At 53.8% G+C, this 19,764-nt stretch overlaps 2 protein-coding genes across 4 annotated transcripts in view; one reads left to right on the top strand and one right to left on the bottom strand.

The window, feature by feature from the left end:
- The first annotated feature begins 752 nt into the window (after positions 1-752).
- On the top strand, positions 753-6,500 carry TRAF4 (TNF receptor associated factor 4). Its single transcript, XM_041001748.1, has 7 exons — positions 753-1,005; positions 3,719-3,770; positions 4,296-4,400; positions 4,474-4,635; positions 4,722-4,883; positions 4,963-5,118; positions 5,387-6,500. Exons 1-7 carry the CDS (start codon positions 863-865, stop codon positions 6,017-6,019), a joined length of 1,413 nt encoding a protein of 470 aa, XP_040857682.1. The 5' UTR covers positions 753-862; the 3' UTR covers positions 6,020-6,500.
- Positions 6,501-8,827: 2,327 nt separating this feature from the next.
- Positions 8,828-19,764, bottom strand: part of FAM222B (family with sequence similarity 222 member B) — a 52,755-nt gene continuing 41,818 nt past the window's right edge. For 2 of the 3 annotated variants that reach the window (XM_041001746.1, XM_041001747.1), the window contains exons 2-3: positions 18,850-18,971; positions 8,828-12,682 (exon numbers count right to left, since the gene is read on the bottom strand). In XM_041001746.1, the coding sequence (XP_040857680.1) occupies positions 11,073-12,682; positions 18,850-18,931 (1,692 nt within the window). In that variant the 5' untranslated portion in view covers positions 18,932-18,971 and the 3' untranslated portion in view covers positions 8,828-11,072. Of the gene's footprint in view, positions 12,683-18,849; positions 19,661-19,764 lie in introns of those variants that run through there. The other variant, XM_041001745.1, reaches the window with a different exon arrangement.

Genomic DNA, 19,764 nt, shown 5'->3' with positions numbered 1-19,764 from the left:
TGGCCTGCACCGCCCCCACACCTTTATCCTGCAGCTGAATAAGGTAAATACAGGAGACCTGCAACCTGGCGCAGCGTCCTTGCCCTGCAGATGCGCATTCCGCCCCCCACCCCTGCCTTTCCCCAGACCCACGTGGGCGGGGAGGGGAGTCGTCTGAGCAGACCTCTCCGCGGCCGACTGCTACTCTCAGGAATAAAAGTCTCGGCTGCTGCCTGGAGTGCGCTCTCTTCAGAGGTGGGGGTGGCGGCCACACACCCCTGGAGTGGGCTGGGCCCGGCCGCGGCCGAGGAAGGAATGTGGGCGCAGCCGGGGGCCGGGACAGAGGTTGCTCTGGCCCAGCGCCCAGGCCGGCCTCCTCGTCCCAGCCCGGCTCCTCGGATCTGGTTGCCAGGTTTCGCTGCCTAGCACCTGGAAGCTGGGGGCCCGGGTCCCCGGGGGGCGCACGGCCCCCGAGGCCGAGCTGCTGGCCCCGCGGCGCCCAGCCTTTGTGGCGCGGCCCGTGCTCTCCGGCGACGCGCACTCGCCCGGGGCCCTCCGCCCCTACCCAGCGCCAGGCACGCCCCCTCCCCCAGCTCTCGGGAGACGCGGAGCCACGACCGCTGCTTGCAGCCCCGGCTTCCGGGAGTGGACGGGCCTGGCCGCAGCCGGCCCTCGCGGCCGCGAGCCCTCCGGGGGGACGCTAGGACCGCGCGGCTGCGGCTCCGCCCCCTCTTCCGGCGGGCGAGCGGGGCCGGGCCCTGACCGCGGCCGCCAGTCGGCGCCGCCCGGAGCCGGGAGCGCGGCCGGAGCGAGGCGCGGGCTGTGGGGCCGCCGGCTGTGGGGCCGCCGCGTGCCCGGCCCCGCTCGCCCGTGCCCGCCCGCCATGCCCGGCTTCGACTACAAGTTCCTGGAGAAGCCCAAGCGGCGGCTGCTGTGCCCGCTGTGCGGAAAGCCCATGCGTGAACCCGTGCAGGTTTCCACCTGCGGCCACCGCTTCTGCGACACCTGCCTACAGGAGTTCCTCAGGTGCGGGCCGGGCCGGGGAACCCTGCATGGGGAGGGCGCGGGGAGGCGCAGGCCCAAGACCCGCCGGGCCTTTGTCTGCGACCCGGCCCGTGACCTCAGGGGCGCCCACCTTGACGTCACGGGCAGCGGTGACGTCAGGCCCAGAGGGAGGATCCCACTCACGGGTCCCACCTGCCCAGGTGGGAATCGGGAGCGCAGATGGCCAAACTTCCTATTCTGACCGCGCGAGCCGCGCGGCCTGCCCCCCGTCACCTGAGAGCCAGAGGGGGGCCTCATCCTTGAACTTTGGATCCTTTTGGGGCCGGGGAGGGCGGAGAACCCGCCGAGCGCGCGGCAGCCCGGGGCGGGCGCTTGGCTGCCCCTGGGGGTTCTGCGGACGGCCGGGAACGGCAACTATTGTCTCCCCGGTTTATAAATGATGAAAGCGATCTCAAGGATGGCTGCGACTTGCCCAGGGTCACACAGCTGCACCAGGAGGCTTGGCTTAGCTCTGGGGCCTGGGCTGCTGGCGTGCGCACAATAGAGGGAGGCCCGCGCCCGCGGGGGTCCGTCCCCGCCCCAGGGGTGCTGCTCACTGCATGTCCGTGGGGAGTGGGGTGGCCGCCCCGCCATGTGGAAGGGCTCGCACTCTGCCTGTGCTGGACGCCCTCTGCCTGCCCTCCCGGGACCGGGTCAGGCTCCAGGGCTCCCTGCGCCGGTGCAGCCCCTCTCCTCCCGCCTTGGGTCGGCCGCTGGAGCTGGGGTCCGAGGAGGTCGCGCCCCGGGGCGCAGGGCGGCCGGCTGGCCACTGTCAGGAGTCCCGGCCATGCTGCCGGGGCAAGAGGCTCCCGCCGCGGCTTCCGTGCCCTCCTCCTCCTCCTCTCGGCAGCCCCGAGCTGGCGGAAATCTCAGCAGGCCCTTTGTTCGGCGTCCCGAAGCCTGGGCTCCTGCCCTCACAGATGCTCCCGCACGAGCTGCTCGGCCGCCCCCCTCCTCCCTGCACTGTACACACTTCACCCCCCCCCACATACACAGACACACGGCCCATTGTCTCCGCCACCGCCCCTTCCCGGGCCCTCTGCTTTCCAGATGAAACCGGCCCGAGCCCCCCACCCCACCCCCAGCGGACCCACCCCGACTGCCTCGGGGAAGGAGCAGGGGAGGGGGCTGTCAGACCCCGTTCCCTCTGCAGTTCCTTGCGGCAGCTTCGACCCCTCCCCCTCCCGGAAATCCCCTCTTCCTCTCCCACCGCCCCCTCCCCCCATCCTGTCTTCCCCCTTGGGCCTCCGCTGCAGGGCCTGGAACAGCCTCTGTCCCCACACCCCTGCACACACACCCCCGGTGCCTGAGCGGAGCCAAGGCGGCCTCTGGAAGGAAGAGGTGGTTGGACGGGCTGGCCCCCAGGGTCACCCCCTACCCTGGCAGCTGTGGTTCCGTATCCCTCACTAAACCTGGCAGGGGCCCCAAGCTGTAGAGTAAGCTGTCTCAAGCTTAGGGGCTTGCCTCAGGCCCCTCCCTCTGACTCCAAAACCACTAAGTCAGCACATTCCTGAAGCGGCCCAGTGGACCCCCGCCCCTTTGCCTACTCTTCCCCCCCCCCCCGTAGTGTCGGGTTGCGCCCAGAAGGCTGGTGGCCTGTGGGCACCACACACCCCTTCAGCGCTTACCTATACATTACTCTTGGTGAATGGGGGTCAGGAAGGAGGTGGGTACTAGGATCTGTTGGGCACTGGGGCATGGGCTGTCTGGGCCTTGGGAAATGCCAACCTGGCCATGTAGCCTCCGCTTCCGCCTTGATCCCTGCCTGCCTCCCACCTCCCACCTCCCTGACTCACACCTACCCGGAATGCCCTGCCCGAGGGCCTTCATCCTGCTGGGTGAACCCTTACCCTGCTTGGGCCCTATCAGGCCTGTAGGACTGGCCTTTGCTGACCCCAGTCAGGGGGTTGGCAGTCCTGGAGCATGCACCAGGTGCCTTGGGTTTGGTGAGGAGCAGCGGGGAGAGGGGGTGCTGGCCAGCTTCAGAATCTTGCTCAGCGTGGGGCGCCTGGGCTGCCCCACCTGTCTGTGTGCTGGTCCGTGGGGGGCTGTGGGCTCTGGGCTGTGGAGTCAGACATACCAGCTTGCTTTGTGGCCTGTGAGCTTCTTTTTGTACCGCTTTGAAAGAGGGACATTTCAGCCCTTCTCACCTCGGGCAGGTGCTAAGGCCTATGCGGGAGTGTAAACAGTATTGGGCAGGGTGCCTGCCTTTCCTCCCTTTAAACAACACCCTCAGAGGGGAAGGGGAGTGGTGGTAGGGTGGCCCCAAATCGACCTTTGCCCCGGTTCTTGGCCTGGCACCCTCATGGGTGCTGGGCAGCTCTGGCACTTACTCCCAGCCCATCCCTATTCACCCTCCCTTCAGCTTGCTGCACAGCCAATGGGAACTTGCTTAGGGGGAGGGGTAGCTGAGCAGCCTGTTCCTTTTCCAGTCCAGCTGCCACCTGTTGGGCAAATGCTGTCTGAGGCAGCTGTCTCTGGCCTCCACTGGTCCCCCGCCCCCTCCCAGGACTAGGGCTGAGACCCCCTGGGGTCCTGGAGAGCCTGTCCACTTTAGCCTCTGCTTGCCCTTTTGTCTAGGTCAGGGCTTGCTGGGAACCGGTCTGGTGAGGGAGGGAGCCCTTGATAAGGGGGCGTGGCGCAGGGCTGTCCCTGCTCCTGAGGAGGCTTGACCCGGCACTTTCCCCCCTTGCAGTGAAGGAGTCTTCAAATGCCCTGAGGACCAGCTTCCTCTAGATTATGCCAAGGTGAGTCCACATTGCCAGGCACACAGGCTGCTGCCCTTGGTGGAGGCTCGAGGTGCTGGCAGCCAGCGGGCTCAGGGCCAATGTCAACCTAGAGCTTTGGGATCGGGTGCCCCCACAAAGGTAGCCTGTTCCCTCCTGGCAGGCCAGTTTGCAAACGGAGGCCCATGTTTGCCCTGGAGAGGAGGCATGACGTGACGCCCAGCCCGTGGGGGTGCACAGAGCTGTGGAGTGCCCACAATAACTGCTCCCTCCCTTTCTGGTAGCAAGCCAAACATGTGGCTGAGAGCCAGGACCCCTCTACCAAGAGGAACAAAGCTGGGGGAGGAGGGACAGCCTGGGACTGCGCAGGCATGTTGGGGACCTTAGAATCCAGCATCCCTGCAGCGATCACCTGCTGTGCCCTTTGTCCGTGGGTACGGAGTGGCCAAAGGAGCATTAGTGGCTCTGAAGTGGAAACAGCCACAAGGGAGGTTGTGGACTGCAGCGGGCTCTCAGGCTGCTGGTTCCCCTGTTCCCGGCTCCCAGATCTATCCTGACCCGGAGCTGGAAGTCCAGGTGCTGGGCCTGCCGATCCGCTGCATCCACAGTGAAGAAGGCTGCCGCTGGAGTGGGCCACTCCGCCATCTACAGGTGAGGTGCTGAGGCAGGGAGGCTGGGGCTGCCCCTCTCCTTAACAGGAACTAACTGGAGCCCTTCCCGTTAGGGCCACCTGAATACCTGCAGCTTCAACGTAGTCCCCTGCCCCAATCGCTGCCCGGCCAAGCTGAGCCGCCGCGACCTGCCTGCGCACCTGCAGCACGACTGCCCCAAGCGGCGCCTCAAGTGCGAGTTCTGTGGCTGTGACTTCAGTGGGGAGGCCTATGAGGTGGGTGCGGCCTGGCTGAGACTAGGGGGCAGAAGGGTGGGCTGGGCACCCCTTTACTTTGCCCCTGCCCTGTGGCATTTCCACAGAGCCACGAGGGCATGTGCCCCCAGGAAAGCGTCTACTGTGAGAACAAGTGCGGTTCTCGCATGATGCGACGGCTGCTGGCCCAGCATGCCACCTCAGAGTGCCCCAAGCGCACGCAACCGTGCACCTACTGCGCCAAGGAGTTTGTCTTTGATACCATCCAGGTGAGAGCCCTTCTGAGCTGGGGGCTGCAGAGCAGGTGATGGGAAACCAGGCCACTGACTGCTGCCCCTCTGGTCACAGAGCCACCAGTACCAGTGCCCACGGCTGCCTGTCCCCTGCCCCAATCAGTGCGGTGTGGGTACCGTGGCTCGAGAGGACCTGCCAGCCCATCTGAAGGACAGCTGCAGCACTGCCTTGGTGTTGTGCCCATTCAAAGACTCCGGCTGCAAGCACAGGGTGAGCTGCCCTTCCTGCCTAGCCCCACCCTGCCCCTTGAGCCCCAGAGGGAAGATGGGCCTCCTGGTACCATCTAGGACTCCATGGTCCCTGCTGTGTTGCCCCCAGCCTTCAGTCTGCCCTTGCTGGCTATTTCGCCTGCCTCCTAGTACCCTCCATCTTCCTCAGTCAGCCAGCCGCCGGCTAGCCTCTGCGCACTCCTCTCCCTGGGCCTTCCACTACTGATAACTCTCCTCCCCTCTCCCGCCACCTGGGGCTTTGCTAACAGTGCCCTAAGCTGGCAATGGCACGGCACGTGGAGGAGAGCGTGAAGCCACACCTGGCCATGATGTGTGCTCTGGTGAGCCGGCAACGGCAGGAGCTGCAGGAGCTGCGGCGGGAGCTGGAGGAGCTCTCTGTGGGTAGCGATGGTGTGCTCATCTGGAAGATCAGCAGCTATGGGCGGCGGCTCCAGGAGGCCAAGGCCAAGCCCAACCTCGAGTGCTTCAGCCCAGCCTTCTACACACATAAGTACGGTTACAAGCTGCAGGTGTCTGCGTTCCTTAATGGCAATGGCAGTGGTGAGGGCACACACCTCTCGCTCTACATCCGTGTCCTGCCAGGCGCCTTTGACAATCTCCTCGAGTGGCCCTTTGCCCGCCGTGTCACCTTCTCCCTGCTGGATCAGAGTGACCCTGGACTGGCTAAGCCACAGCATGTCACGGAGACCTTCCACCCTGACCCAAACTGGAAGAACTTCCAGAAGCCAGGCACGTGGCGTGGCTCTCTGGATGAGAGCTCTCTGGGCTTTGGGTACCCCAAGTTCATCTCCCACCAGGACATCCGGAAACGAAACTACGTGCGGGATGATGCAGTCTTCATCCGTGCCTCTGTTGAACTTCCCAGGAAGATCCTCAGCTGAGTGCAGAGCCCGCAGGGCTCTAGGGGAGCGGGGGATGAGAAGGGGACCCCAGCAGGCACTGGCCGAACCTGGACAGGGGGCCGGACCCTCTTTCAGCTGCTTCTGCTACCCCTTCTCCCCCTACCCACCACCCTCAGGTGCCTCCAATTGGTGCTTCAGCCCTGGCCCCTGTGGGAAGCAGGTCTTGGGTCATTAAGGGCTGGAAACGTGATCCCAGGGCCTGCCTCCCCTCTGGGGCAGGGCAGACATGCCTTGGTGCCAGCCACACTATCTGGACTGAGGTGCCTGCTCAGGTGCTACCCCAAGAGCCATAAGGGGAGGAGTAATGGGAAAAGGGAGGGGGGTTAAAAATCTGTCCTGAGATTGGATTTTGGATTTCTCTCCCCCAGCTGTGCCCCTTCTGGTTATTTATTTCCTTAGTGCCAGGAGGGCACAGCAGGGGAGCCTTGATTTTTAATAAATCCTGAATTGTATTTATTAACTTGGTTCCAGCCTGACTCATCTGGGTTGGTTAAGGATCCCAGAAGGGTTGCTGCCCTAGTCCCCAGGACCGGCCCCGGTGGTAGTCGCCCTCTGGAGGGTGTCGGGAGAACTACGGCCGCCTACCGCTGCCCTCTGGTGGCCAGATGCAGGCAGCGCAGGGCCTGAACCCAGAGCCGGCCAGACAGCTGCCCCTGCCCCGGCAGGTCTTGGTCCAGTGATAATAGCTACCACTCATCGAGTAATTTTTGGGAGCAAACACTGCTCAGCACTTTGTGTGCGGCAGTTCACTTAATACAACAGTTCAACGGAACAGTTTTTATCACCATAATAAAAGGGCCAATCTTAATGGGCTGTAGCGAAGAGTTAATGAGACAGTCTATGTTCCTGGCACTGAGTTACATGCTTAATGAACTCAGAAACCCTGGGGAAATGCGTATTTTGATGCAAGATATTTGGAGTCCATACTATTTTTTAAGTAGGCATTTTGTATTAACATTTTGAAGCCATCCCTGTAATGCACCAAAATCTCTAAATCTGGTCTTCCAAAAATTTTTATCAGGGGAAAACAACACTCATCTGTAGGTTTACCTCCCAAATACCAGCAATCCTTGGCCAGGTATTCCAGCTATTCTCTGGAATGCACAGTGGGAAATTAGAATGGAAGCAAGTCAGCCAGCACTGGGACCCAAAGCACTCAGTGAGAAGGGCGCCCCCACATGTCTTTGTCACTAGACCAAACCTTGCCTGTCTGCTGGCTTTTTACACCACTCCTCCCTGGCATTTCCTTCATCTCCTGTTTTTTTGTCCCGTTCTCGGCTTATGGTTATTCACATTTTTTTAACCTAGGATTGGAGAACCAAGGCATGAGCCAATGATCCCTCAACTGCTTTGGGTGACAGTCTGGGCTATTTTAAAATCCCAGCAGTCCCTCTAATTTTGGCAATAATTTGGGCCTGGCTCCTTATTCTTGCTTTTGGCAAGTTACTTAGCTACACGGGGCAAATAACCGTTGCAGGCAAAGTGAATACTGGTTACTACCTAGACTGTAATTAAATGATCAGCATAAAGTGCCTTACTCCTCTCAGCCCTGTTTTCTACTAAGCAAAGTTCAAGGGATGCATTTCCCCCACACAAAGACTGAGATAAAGAAGGCCTTTATTACATGACAGGGCTGGCCTCCAGCCACCCCAGGGAGGGTTGCCATTCTTGGGGGAAGCCCCTAGTTGCCTATCTAAAAGTGGAAATGTCCCCACTTTAAGCAACCCTGGCAGTGATGCCCAGAAACTAGCAGGGGAAACCATGGGCTCCTGCAGAGAACAAAGTACCTTCAGTTAACAGTGGAGCAGCCCTTCCAGCATATTGGAGTACCTGGTTCACTCCTGACTCTAGAGAACATGTTCATGCCAAATGAACGGGTGCCTCCCACAGCTGTGGGCACTGCAGTTTTGTAGTCAGGCCCATCCTCTGCCCACCTGGCAGGCCCAATGTCATACGTACTTTGTGTTCCAATCTAAGCTGGACTCGCCAAGCACCTCACTTGGTTGGCTCAGAAGTCTTGGAGGCGAAGCTGAGCTTACTGCTCTACCCTCTAGCTCTGACCCCGGGCTCATTGCAGCCTCATCTGACACAGGCAGAAGGCGGCAGCCCACAGCAAAGGGCATGCTGAAAGATGTGTTTTGAGCTCTCAGCATATGTGGGAGGCCACTTGGTGACTACTCCCTGAATCCCAAAGCTGGTGAGAACTCTCCAGCCGTATCAGCTCAAACCCACAGTCAGCAGAAAAGTCATTGCAAAAAACTTGAGCTTTTCCCCCTTGCTGACGAAAGAGGGAAAGTTCTGTAATGCTGAATGCATGAGAAAAATGAGACTCACAGCAGGGCCAGCGTCGATGCTGCAGAGGACAGCGCTTCTTAAACACTGCACATCTGTCAGGCACTCAAAATTCCAAAGTGTTGCAGGTGGAAGAGGGCAGAGGGAGGCTGGGAGCTACATGTTGGCTCATTAGCAAGCTGGGTCCTTATTTCCCAATGTGGCCTTTGGAGTTAAGTGGCAGGACCGACTGGGAGGGGCAGCAGACCACACAGCCTACCACACTTACCCTTCAAATTCCATTCCAGAAGCCCAGCCTAGGGTGGCATTGGGGGAAGCCAACAGCAGGACTCCCCCAGGCACTGGCCAAACTGGAGCCCTGTGCTTTGTAAACACCACAGAACCTGGCCCAGGATGACTGAAGAGGGTCCCTTCCTTGTAGAAATGAGGAGATATGATAGAAACTGTCAGAAGAAAAATCACCTCAAACATTCACATTAAACAAATAGGACAAGATCAGAAGACAAGTTGTTTTTTCTTTTACTGATTTGTAATAATCTTAAAAACCCCATCACACCCATAAACCACCACAGGTGAGGTGAGAGAGATGGAGAATGAATGCTACAGTGTGTGGATCGAGTGGGGAGTCCCAGGTATTCCCGAGGGGCAGTGTGGGGTGGAGGCAGGGAGTGTGGCTAGGAGGCCCTGGCATGGACCCTTATTGCTGGTTGGGGGTTGCTTGGCAGAGGGACAGAGGGACTTAAGTTGAACTAGGAAAACCTCACACCAAAGGTGAGGGCAGTTGGGGGCAAGGAAATCACAGTACATTTTACCATGCAGACTAGGGGTGGGAGTGAGAGCTTCCGAGACTTGCACCCCTACACAGGAAGAGATGGGTTTGAGGTTGTTTGAATGAAAGCCCCAAACTGGTGCCTGGTCCAATTTCCTAAAATGGCAGCTCACCTTTTGGGGAGAGGTGCTGGGCGGGGCTGGGGGGCATGGTGGAGTGTGGGGAGAGAAGGAGAAACATAGCAAGAATATCTGGTTTGGGGATCAAGCAAGGGTTTAGGGAAGACAGTGGTGCTCCTTGACTCAAGGAAGTGGGAATGGGTAGGGGGCCCTGGGTGAGATGGCAGCTAGAGGCTGCAGGTGCCTCTGGGGCTCAGGGAGGGGTACCAGTGTTTACAGACGCAGGAAAACAATCAGGAACAATAAATTAGGACTTCATGTTGCTATCATTTGGCATAACACAATCAGGCATTTTTTCCCTTTTTTTTTTTCTTTTTAAATATAAGGCAACTTGCCAACATATAAACTTAAAAACTGGTCTTCAGTCACACTGCTTCAGATTATACTAGACTTTCTGGCTACAGAACAGTGGATAGTAAACACAACCCAGAATCTTAAATAAGAACATGGCTCACGTTCCCCAGGGACAAGAGGAACGACAAGGGCCTATTTAGTTTGGGGCGGGGGAGGGAAAGAGCCCAACTTTGCATCTGTAACAGAGAGATGGGTGCGAAAATTTACAACAAAACAAAGTTACAGAAAAGCATTCAATTTCTAGTCAACTAATTGCCACTTGGGAATGAGACCTGCTGAGCATGAAGTGGATGGGAATATGCTCTAAGAATGGGCAGGGGGTGGGAGGGACTGTGTCCCATAGAGGCCTGCCTCCAGCTGTTAGAACCATGCTCATTTGGTAAAGGAAGAATTCAAAGAGCTTAAGGCTTTGTGTTTTTTTTTTCCTTCTCCATTAAACTGAGGGGCTACAAGGAGAGGTGACTAGGGAGTGCATGAACCTGTGGGGCCACTCATACACAATGCTACTCAAACCCACACTACATTCATACAGAAACATGACATTTAAAACTTACAGTGTAGAGCAATATTCTTAGCCAGTGTAGAGAGAACCAAATGTATTTTAACTTTTTTTTTTTGGTGTTTTCAATTTCAAACTCCAATGTGATCATCCTTTACCTACCTAATATCTCAGTTATGGTTGTGAAGGTTTTTGATTTGTTTTCGAAGGAGAAAGGAAGAAGGGTGAAAGGATAAAGGCAGCAGCTACGTGAGAGAGGCAACAGTATGAAAGGGATCTAGGGCATGCACGTCCTTTCCACACCTGAAAAGTGAGGTCAGGGACCAAGGTGCCAGTACTGACAGGCTTTTCTTCTCCCCTGGTGTCTCAAGGTTATGCACCCAAAACCCACAGGATGCCCCTGTGGTCCAGCGTAGCTGCAGGATGAACGCAAATATAAAACACAACCTTGAGGAAGTAAAGAGGCAGGGGGCTGAGAAGTGAACTTGGGAGTCGATTTTGAGATCTTTGGGTAACTAAAGAATTAGCTTCCAGAGCACTTGGGAGTCTGGCCTCTTTGTCCCAAAGGCAGAGATAGGGAAAAGCCTAGCTCGGGGCTGGGCACTTGCAGCCATGTCCCGCGGGGCCTTTCCCTCAGCCCACACTGCAGTCCTAAAGAAGACAAGCAGAGGTTCAGGAAGATGGGAGGAGGTTGGTCAAAATGGTCAAGGTAAAGGGACAGGGCTGTGGTTAGGTTCTAACATAAAAAGCTGCCTCCTTGAGCAGAGAATGAGAGGACTCCTGTCCTCAATGATATCCCACCAATTTCTCCTTCTGAAACATCTAGGAGTGATCACATTGGAGCAGTGAAACTTTGAAACTATCCAGTTATTTAAAAGTAAGACTAAATCTAGGAGGGTGAAGTATGATGTGTTGCTTGTGGAGGTTCACCAGGGCTACCTATCTATACCCCGGGTGCTGAATATGAAGACTTCGACTATCTGTGGGATCGGGGGCTCGGCTGCCAGGGGCGCGGTGGGCCTTGCTCAGCATGGCCAGGCTCTGTTCTCGGAAGCAGGCCTGTTGGAAATCCCCGCTTAGGTAATCCACCGTTTGCATCAAGCTGTTCTGGCTTGCCACTGGACCGCCTCCGGTCCCTGCTCGGTAGTGAGCCCCAGGAGCTGCTGCCGCACAGTCGAGGGGTGCACCCGTGGGCTGCCCACCGTGGAATGGCATGGCGAGGTCCTGAGACCCTGAGCTGTCGCTATTGGGAGTGGGCAGAATGTTGTTCCACAGGGGCTGGAAGTAGTGCCCATTAGGGTAGGCCAGTGGGGCTGCCAGGCCGTTGACTGGTGGGGATGGGGTTGGTTTCTCCAGGGGTGGCTTCAGATGGAAGGACTGTGCCAGGCAGAGTTCCTGCGGGTAGGCAGGGGCCTTGCCCACAAAGCCAGGCCCTGCTAACTCGCGTCCTGCTGCATGCTTGCCTGTCAGGCCAGGGGCTGGCGTCCCACCAGCCTCACTGCACATCTGTTGTAGGTGGGCCAGCTGGTGCTGGTTCCAGGCAACTGGCTTGAGGTCATTAGTGTAGCCAGTGGGGGCTCGAGAGATGCCCGTGGGCAGGTTGACAGGGCCTGCAGCGGGTAGTGCGGCTGCAGCCGCATGTGTGTGCTCCATGGGATTGACCACACAGGAAGGCATTGGTGCAGGGACGCTGTGGGTCGACACCCGAGTGCTTGCATTGATGAGCAGACTGCGACTAATGGGGCTGGGGTTGGCGATCTGGCCCTCACACACTGAGGTAGTGCTGATGCCTGCCCTCGTCTGGCAAAACTGGTTGATCTGGTGCACGATGCTGCTCAGGTCCGGGGGCTGGCTGTGCTGCAGGGTAGCCGCCATCGAAAGGGGAATAGTTGAGGTAGACACAGTCACATTTGGGGGAGCATCTGAGTCTGGCATCTTCCGGCCTCCATGCAGCAACGGATTGGGGGGGTGCTGGAGACCCTGATGAGCCAGGGCCTGAGGGTGGACCAAGCCCTGGGTTTGAGCCAGGGGTTGAGGGTGGCCCAGACCCTGAGGCTGTTGGAGGCTCTGAGGGTGGGACAGCGCCTGGGGTGGCGGGATACCCTGAGGGTGCTGCAGCGTCTGGGGAGGGGCATGAGCCAGGGTCTGTGCATGCTGTAGGGCCTGCTGGCGGGCCAGAGCCTGGGCTTGTGGATGAGCTAAAGTGCTGGGTGCCACAGTAGCATAGGGCGCTACTGGGGGGTTCATGATGGCCTCAGGGAACAACCGGGCTCGGGTGCCGTCAAAGTCCTTGAGTATGCTTTTGGCTGGCACTTTGACAATGGCAAGTAGGCCTGCCTTGGTGGCAGCCTGAGTCGGGTAGGGGCTGTAGCGCTGGGCTGATGTGTCGAGGCCGTTCACAGTACGACGAACGTGTTTCCGCTGGGGAACCTTCACACTGTTGGGGAAGATTTTTATAGTCAGTGGGTTGTTTGCGACCTTCTTAGCATACGCGTCCAATTCGGCTGGGGTAGGATAGTGAGCAGTTCTCATTTTCTGTGTAGTGTCCCCTAGAGAGAGAGAAGGGGAAGGAGAGCAGAGAGGGAGAGGGAGCTCATCAGTGCCAAGCCAACCAGCCCGCCCAGATTCCCTGCTGAGGGCCTGTGGCAGGGTGTTGGGAAGAGCTAGGTTGTCACTGGTGACTTTCACTCAAGATGCAGGCTCAGTCACCACAACAAGCACTGCTAAAGCTGAGGGAGAGTGGGCAAGGCCTGTGTCAAGTGAGTGTGAAGCTATCTTAATGAATCCTCACTACCGCTTCAGCAGATATGATCACGATTCCCATTTTATGACAAAGCAAAAATCGGAATAGCAAAGCAACTTCTAAAATTCTTTGTCTTACAGCCAGAATATGGTCAATTCTCACAGCAGTAGCTAAGAGTTCTTCCACTACAGAGTAATTAATGCAGGGGCAGGAACTCCAAGTTCCTACCTGCCCATGCTGGTCTGGGATCTGAACTTAAAATGAAGCCCGGGATGGGGACCATTTGGCCATGGTCCATATAAAGCCAGTGAAATCATTTGGTCTAGTCCTGCCAAGCTAACCTCAGGCAGGACTCAAAATTCCATAAATCTATAGCAGGCTGATAATTTTGTATGGCCCATAGATTATGTTTTAAATATTCAAATGTGCCTTGGCAAAAAAAAAGGACTCCTAACCTTGTTCTAAATAGAGCTGCTTGTAAGGGCCGTTGGTAGGCACTCTGGTTCTTCCATGAGAGGTTCTAATAACAAGGGCACCCGGAGCGACTTCTCAGCTGCAGAGGCTAATGAGGCATCAGCTTTCCCCTGTGCCAGGCCCACTGGGTGGGCACAGTGGACAGGAAGCTTCCTTTTTAGGAGCAGCGGATTTAGCTGCCAACGTCTCTCCCTGTCTCCATGTCACAAGTTCACTTTTGTTTACAGTTTATTCTACGCTTGACTGGGGGAAGATCAAAAGGCTTTATTTATTTGCTGGTGAAGGATGATAATGACAGGGCAGCAGGAATTGAGAAAAAAAGATTCAGAGCATCTTTAAGTCCTGAGAGCCAAAAATAGTCTCTTTGGGTCCATGTCAGCTGTCACTTTCCAAAAAGAAAGAGGAAAACCTGCCTTCCTCTGGAGGCTGCGGAAATACCCTCTCACTGTGGCTCATTAATGCCAACAGTCTCTTTGTTCCCATCTCCGGTTGCCTCCCATCAGGGGGCTCCAGCGGATGTTGGGCTTCCAGTCAAAAAGGAAAAGGTTCTGAGAACAAGAGCTCTTTAAGGACGTCTGGCTCTTGCAAGGGGTCTGTGCTTGGCTCTCCTTCTCTCTGAGGGAGCATCTCCCATGAGTATACACAAAAGGCGCCTAATACATGCTTGCTGAATAAGTACACAGACTGCCCAAAGCAGAAAGACAGTGGCTTGGCTGGGAGCCTGGGCTGTTAGCTGACTCCCTCCCTACTTCCTTCCCTTACAGAGGGCAGCTCCAACAGATCAAGGACAAATCCCACTGAATACCCAGCTTGTGGCCTTTGCTGGCCTTGGCCCAAAGGAGACCCCATTCAAAGTCACATCCCAGAGTAGCGCTGGAACAGTAGCAGGCTAGTGAGTGTGTTAAAAGGAAAAGGGCACAGCTGCCTATGTTTGGTGACACTGCCGCTTAGTTGGCAGCAACTGCTTAGAAACTGCTGCTCTTGGAAAAAGAAAAGAAAGCTCAGGTCCCAGAGAGCCCAAGAGATTTGGTCCCATGCTCAGGCAGACCTGAGCAAAACGGGCACATGCAGAAAGCACAGGTATGTGTACCATACAATGGGGCAGCCCTCAGCAGCCACTCCAACATGTAAGGGCCTGCTTCATTTACTGACTACAGATACTCAGACACTAAGGGAATGTTCTTGGTTGAGCAATGAACAAGGCAGTCAAGTAAAGGAGCCAGAACTAAAGCGAGCTGAGGATGGGGGTGGAGAGACACAGGCTGCAAGATCTGCACTAAAGAAGGATCTTAGAAGACCAGCTACTGAACAAGACACAGGCCACAGTCTGGGATAGCAGCACCTCCCTCATGTACCAGGCTTAAACCCAGCCCTTTGTATAGCAAGTGCACACACAAGCACACATACATGTGCACAGTCTCTCTCTCTTCAGCCCTTACAGTCCCCACACAGACAACCTCACACCCACAACATATTCTGTAACTACACAGGCAACAGATACCCTAAAGCATGACAAACATCTCACTTAAGTTTCTTGTACTGATGGGTCACTAACAGACACCTGAGGCAGTGTAAAGAAGAAGTAATCTGTGTTTAGAGAAATAGCTCTAGACTCGGACACTGGCCGCCTCATCTGGCCACTGCTGAGCCCTAGACATTGCTTGCTTATCCACAGGCTGGCATTGTCCCCCTACTTCACACAATGACTATGTTCAAGAGATTGAATGAATGTTAAATGACCAGGAACTGTGCCTGTCAACAGAAATTCAAGGACAGCAGGTGTAGCTAACTGTCCACAGACAGCACAAAGCAATCTGATTAAGGAAACCCCAACAGCAGGGCCCTTAGTCTGGACACTGAATGTTGCAGAAAATGCTGCTGTCTACTCCAGACCCTGGAGGGGGAAAAACTGCCTGAATCTTGCCTTCCCTACCCTATCCCTCCATTTATCCTTTTGTGTTGAAGCTCAGAGGCAGAAGTGGCCACAGGCAGCAGGAACTAGCTGTGGGTGCAGAGGCACAGGCAGTCATTAAACAGTCATGTGAAAAACCCTCTATGGTTCTTTTTTTAAACGTTTTAATTTCAGAAGTTTTATATTCAGAAAATAAAACTGAAGAGTTAGGGTTCTCATCCTAACCAGTTCTCTCTTTATGACTCATTCCTAAAAGGAAGGCCTTGTCCATGCTGAGGGATGAATGAGAACACATGTAAAAAACATTCAATACGGTGCCTGACACAGCGCAGTCACTCAACCAACACCAGCTATTATTTCTCATTCATGTTTCTTGTAAGTTCATCCAGTCACTGGGACAATTCGTCTTTTTCTGCTACCCTCCACTAGGGGGCAGATGGGCATACAGAGCAGCAGCAAGACAGATATTTTGGCATTTCTCCTAGGCCCCCGCAAGACCCTGAAAGAGGTCAAACATACCATGTCAAAAAGGGTTTAAGGACCAAGGAATTTAAACCATCCCAGCCATTCACCCTAAATAGTTCGTGGCCACTACAATATACCTGAAGCTGACAGAGCTGAGGAACTAATAAACTTGCAGCTTTGCGTTAAGAAAAGGAAAAAAAATTCAAAATCACACTTCTGGAACATTACGAGATCACAAGTCAGGGGAAAAACAAAATTTACAAAGTGGCTGAGAATCCTCTAAGGAAGTGATGTCATGGATTGAACAAGCTCCAGCGGGAATCCATTAATGCTCAGCTGCACCTCTACTAGTACAGCAACCACTCAAAGATTCTTTTATTTTATTTTTTAATATTTATTTCATTTTTATTGTGAAGTCAGATATACAGAGAGGAGGAGATACAGAAGGATCTTCTGTCCACTGATTTACTCCCCATGCAGCTGAAATGGCCAGAGCTGAGCCATTGCAAACCCAGGAGTCCAGATACTCTGTCTCCCACGTGAGTGCAAGCTCCCAAGACCTTGGGCCATCCTCTACTGTTTTCCCAGGCCACAAGCAGGGAGCTGGATGGGAACTGGGGTCACTGGGATTAAAACAGGGCCATATGGGATCCAGGCACGTGCAAGGCCAATGCTTTAGCCAACTAGGCTATAGCACTGGGTCCTCAGAATTCTTTAATCTGGCCTGCTTTAGAGCAATTTATAGTCTAAAGATATAAAACACCATATTCCCTGACATACACGAGAAAAAAGAAATCCAGCTAGAAAAGCCAGAGCTGGACCAAGATACCACACAGCCGATCTCCTGAGCGCTGGCCCGTCCCTCTACAGAGGGCTGACGAATAGAGTAAAGCGTACCCGGCCACAAATACCTGGATTCCACCTCATTCTACAAGCTGCTAAGGCCTATGTTTCTGGTAACCTGAATCTGAGGATAGGGCACAGGAAAAGGCAAGACCTTGAAAGCTTGTGGGCCTGTGGTCTGAGCAGCTGCTTGGCTACAGCTTAGGCTCTATCTCACCTTAGCTCTAAATGTTGCATGTAAGAGGTATGAGTCATGAGATAGGCTTTTTCTCTCTGGCACACTTTAGAAGAAATTAGAAAGCTGAAAAAAGACCCATGAACATCTGTTTTCTGTAGATGTTTCGGTGTATTTCAGGGTAGCAATGAGAGCTGGAGGAGCTGGAACACACACACTCACTCTTGGACAAGTGAACTTGAAACCTGCACAGCACCCTGATTCTGGAAACCAGACTTGGGGGCGGTAGTTGGCAGAGGCTATTTTAGGGGTGGCTTTGGGGAGAAGATAAAAGACACCTAATGTTAGCAATGAGATCCAGCTGCCAATCAGCTTTTCCTCCCAAATGTCTCTTCCTCTGATATCTTACCTCTCTCTGGTGATGCTGTCAAACTGTGGTGACAAAATAAGAAGAAAGAAACTGAGTTTTGGGCCTGGCAGCATGGCCTAGCGGCTAAAGTCCTCACCTTGAACGCACCAGGATCCCATATGGGCGCCAGTTCTAATCCTGGCAGCTCCACTTCCCATCCAGCTCCCTGCTTGTGGCCTGGGAAAGCAGTCGAGGATGGCCCAAGGCTTTGGGACCCTGCACCCATGTGGGATACCCGGAAGAAGTTCCTGGATCCCGGCTTCGGACTGGCATAGCATCAGCCATTGCGCTCACTTGGGGAGTGAATCATCGGATGGAAGATCTTCCTCTCTGTCTCTCCTCTCCTCTCTGTATATCTAACTTTCCAATAAATAAATAAATCTTAAAAAAAAAAAAAAAACCACGAAACTGAGTTTCTCCTTGTCATGTAACTGTATAGCCTTTCTAGGCTTCCCTCTCTGACCAGCTGAGTCTGAGATGGAGGCACAATGCCAAGATCTGGCTGGCCAGAAGACATTTTTCTTTTTTTTCTTTCTTTCTTTTTTTTTTTTTTTTTAAAGATTTATTTATTATTTTTATTGGAAAGGTGGATATACAGAGAGGAGAGACAGAGAGGAAGATCTTCCGTCCGATGATTCACTCCCTAAGTGAGCGCAACAGCCAATGCTATGCCAATCCGAAGCCAGGAGCCTCTTCCGGGTCTCCCACGCGGGTGCAAGGTCCCAAAGCCTTGGGTCGTCCTCGACTGCCTTCCCGGGCCACAGGCAGGGAGCTGGAAGGGAAGAAGGGCTGTCAGAAAGGACTGGAGGCAAGATACTGGAGCACCATTCCAACTAAAGGGAACTAAAGGGAAGCCTGAATTGCCTCCCTGACTCCCACTTTTTGCTCTTAAAGGAAGGCATATTTCCAATTCAGGGTTATTTTTACACTTGCAGATTCTATCCATGGTAATGATCCAGGAATAGAATCTTTTCTTTGCCTATCATGTAGTGCAGGGATAGAAGGCAGGAATCTGGGATAATAAAAAGTATAGTGCCCTAATTCCAGGCAGTTAAAAAAAATCCAGTAGACTGTTTTCTTTTTTTTTTTTTTTTCCAGTAGACAGTTTTCAAAGGTTCAATTTGTGAGGAGGTATATCAGCATGAAAATGCCTAGACGCCCTGAGAAAACTAGCTACTCAGCCCTTCTGAGGACAAAAGCTACTCCACCTGCTGCAAACTGAAGACATACCAGCTCAGCAAGTGGACAGCAAAGCCAAAATAAACTGTGTTTCTCTGGTACAGTGAACTCAGAGCTCAAAACAATACTATTGCGCAGTTTATTTCAGTTATGGTTAATCTGGACTATGTAAGCTTTCATTCACTTCCCCTGGTGTGGGGTTCAAACTGAAACAGCCTTTTAAAACTGACCTACTCACATCTCACAGAAAGTTCCTTTTTGTTGCACTATAGAAAGCTATCAACAACAGTGAAAATTAAGATAAAAAAGCAGTGGGGAACTGTAGCATTGCACAGGATCTCTGATCAGGAGAGGGCCTCTCACACTGCTGACTAGAACAATCTTTGCAGTCACTTTCATGCCATCTCTGGAAGCACCAAAATTAAAGGTCAGTGTACCCCAGGATGTGTCTCCAAAACAGTCCAAATGTAAGGACAGAGCAAAGGATCAGTACATATCCAGATAACTCTTACTTACATTTCTGAAGTCCAGTGTTCATCTGCGTGTGAGAAAGAAGCTGAAAGGACAGGTCACCTGGCCCTGGTAGACAGGCTAGCATGGCAGATCAGCATCAACACAGTATGGGGCAGTGGCTCACACTGGAACAAATCAAAAAACAAGATCACAGAACACAAGGCAATTAATTCAAGGAAGATACCAAGACAATGAACTTAAGCACTACAAGTACAAGTTTAGACAGATATGCAATGTAATGAGCATGTTGGTTCAAATATATACATATATATCTTTATTTGTAGCAACAATTTTCCCAACTATGACAATGATTAAGTAATATTTCAGTTAGCAGAGACGTGTACATGTGAGAATAAAAACTGGAAAAATACCTATTCACACAATAAATGGCAAGGATCTGTGTACCATACATTTGCACTATTCTGAACACAACTGGCTCTCCAGGGGCTAGCTCAGTACACTTACTGCCCTGCCTAGACGGAAGCGAGAGCAGTCACATTCCAGAGTCAGAACAGTACTTTTTTTTCCCTTAAGATTTATTTTTATTGGAAAGTCAGATTTACAGAGAAGGAGAGAAAGAAAGAAGCTATGAACTGAAACTAAGTTTTCCATAACTGGCAGCAGGAGTACCTGAGCCATCAGCTGCTATCTCCTAGGAAGGTGGAGTCAGATATGCAGCCAGGATTCCAACCAAAACGCGTCTCACCTGGGATGAAGGCCAGCCAACAGACACCTGCCAGGTCAAAGTCCTATCCTCAAACTCATTAAAAAGAAAAAGGAATAAAATCCTACAAGACACAATTAACCACAGCTAAAACAAATTTGGAGGAACTCACCTTTCCTATCTGTTTATCTCATTATTAGACTTCCAGGACACTGTCTCCCTCCTGCCCTCAATACACACACACACACACACAC

This window comes from Ochotona curzoniae, unplaced genomic scaffold, assembly GCF_017591425.1.
Source record: "Ochotona curzoniae isolate NIBS_2020 unplaced genomic scaffold, NIBS_Ocur_1.0 scaffold_2453, whole genome shotgun sequence".
Classification (NCBI taxonomy): Eukaryota; Metazoa; Chordata; class Mammalia; order Lagomorpha; family Ochotonidae; genus Ochotona; species Ochotona curzoniae.
This window is presented reverse-complemented; position numbering and strand designations above follow the sequence as displayed.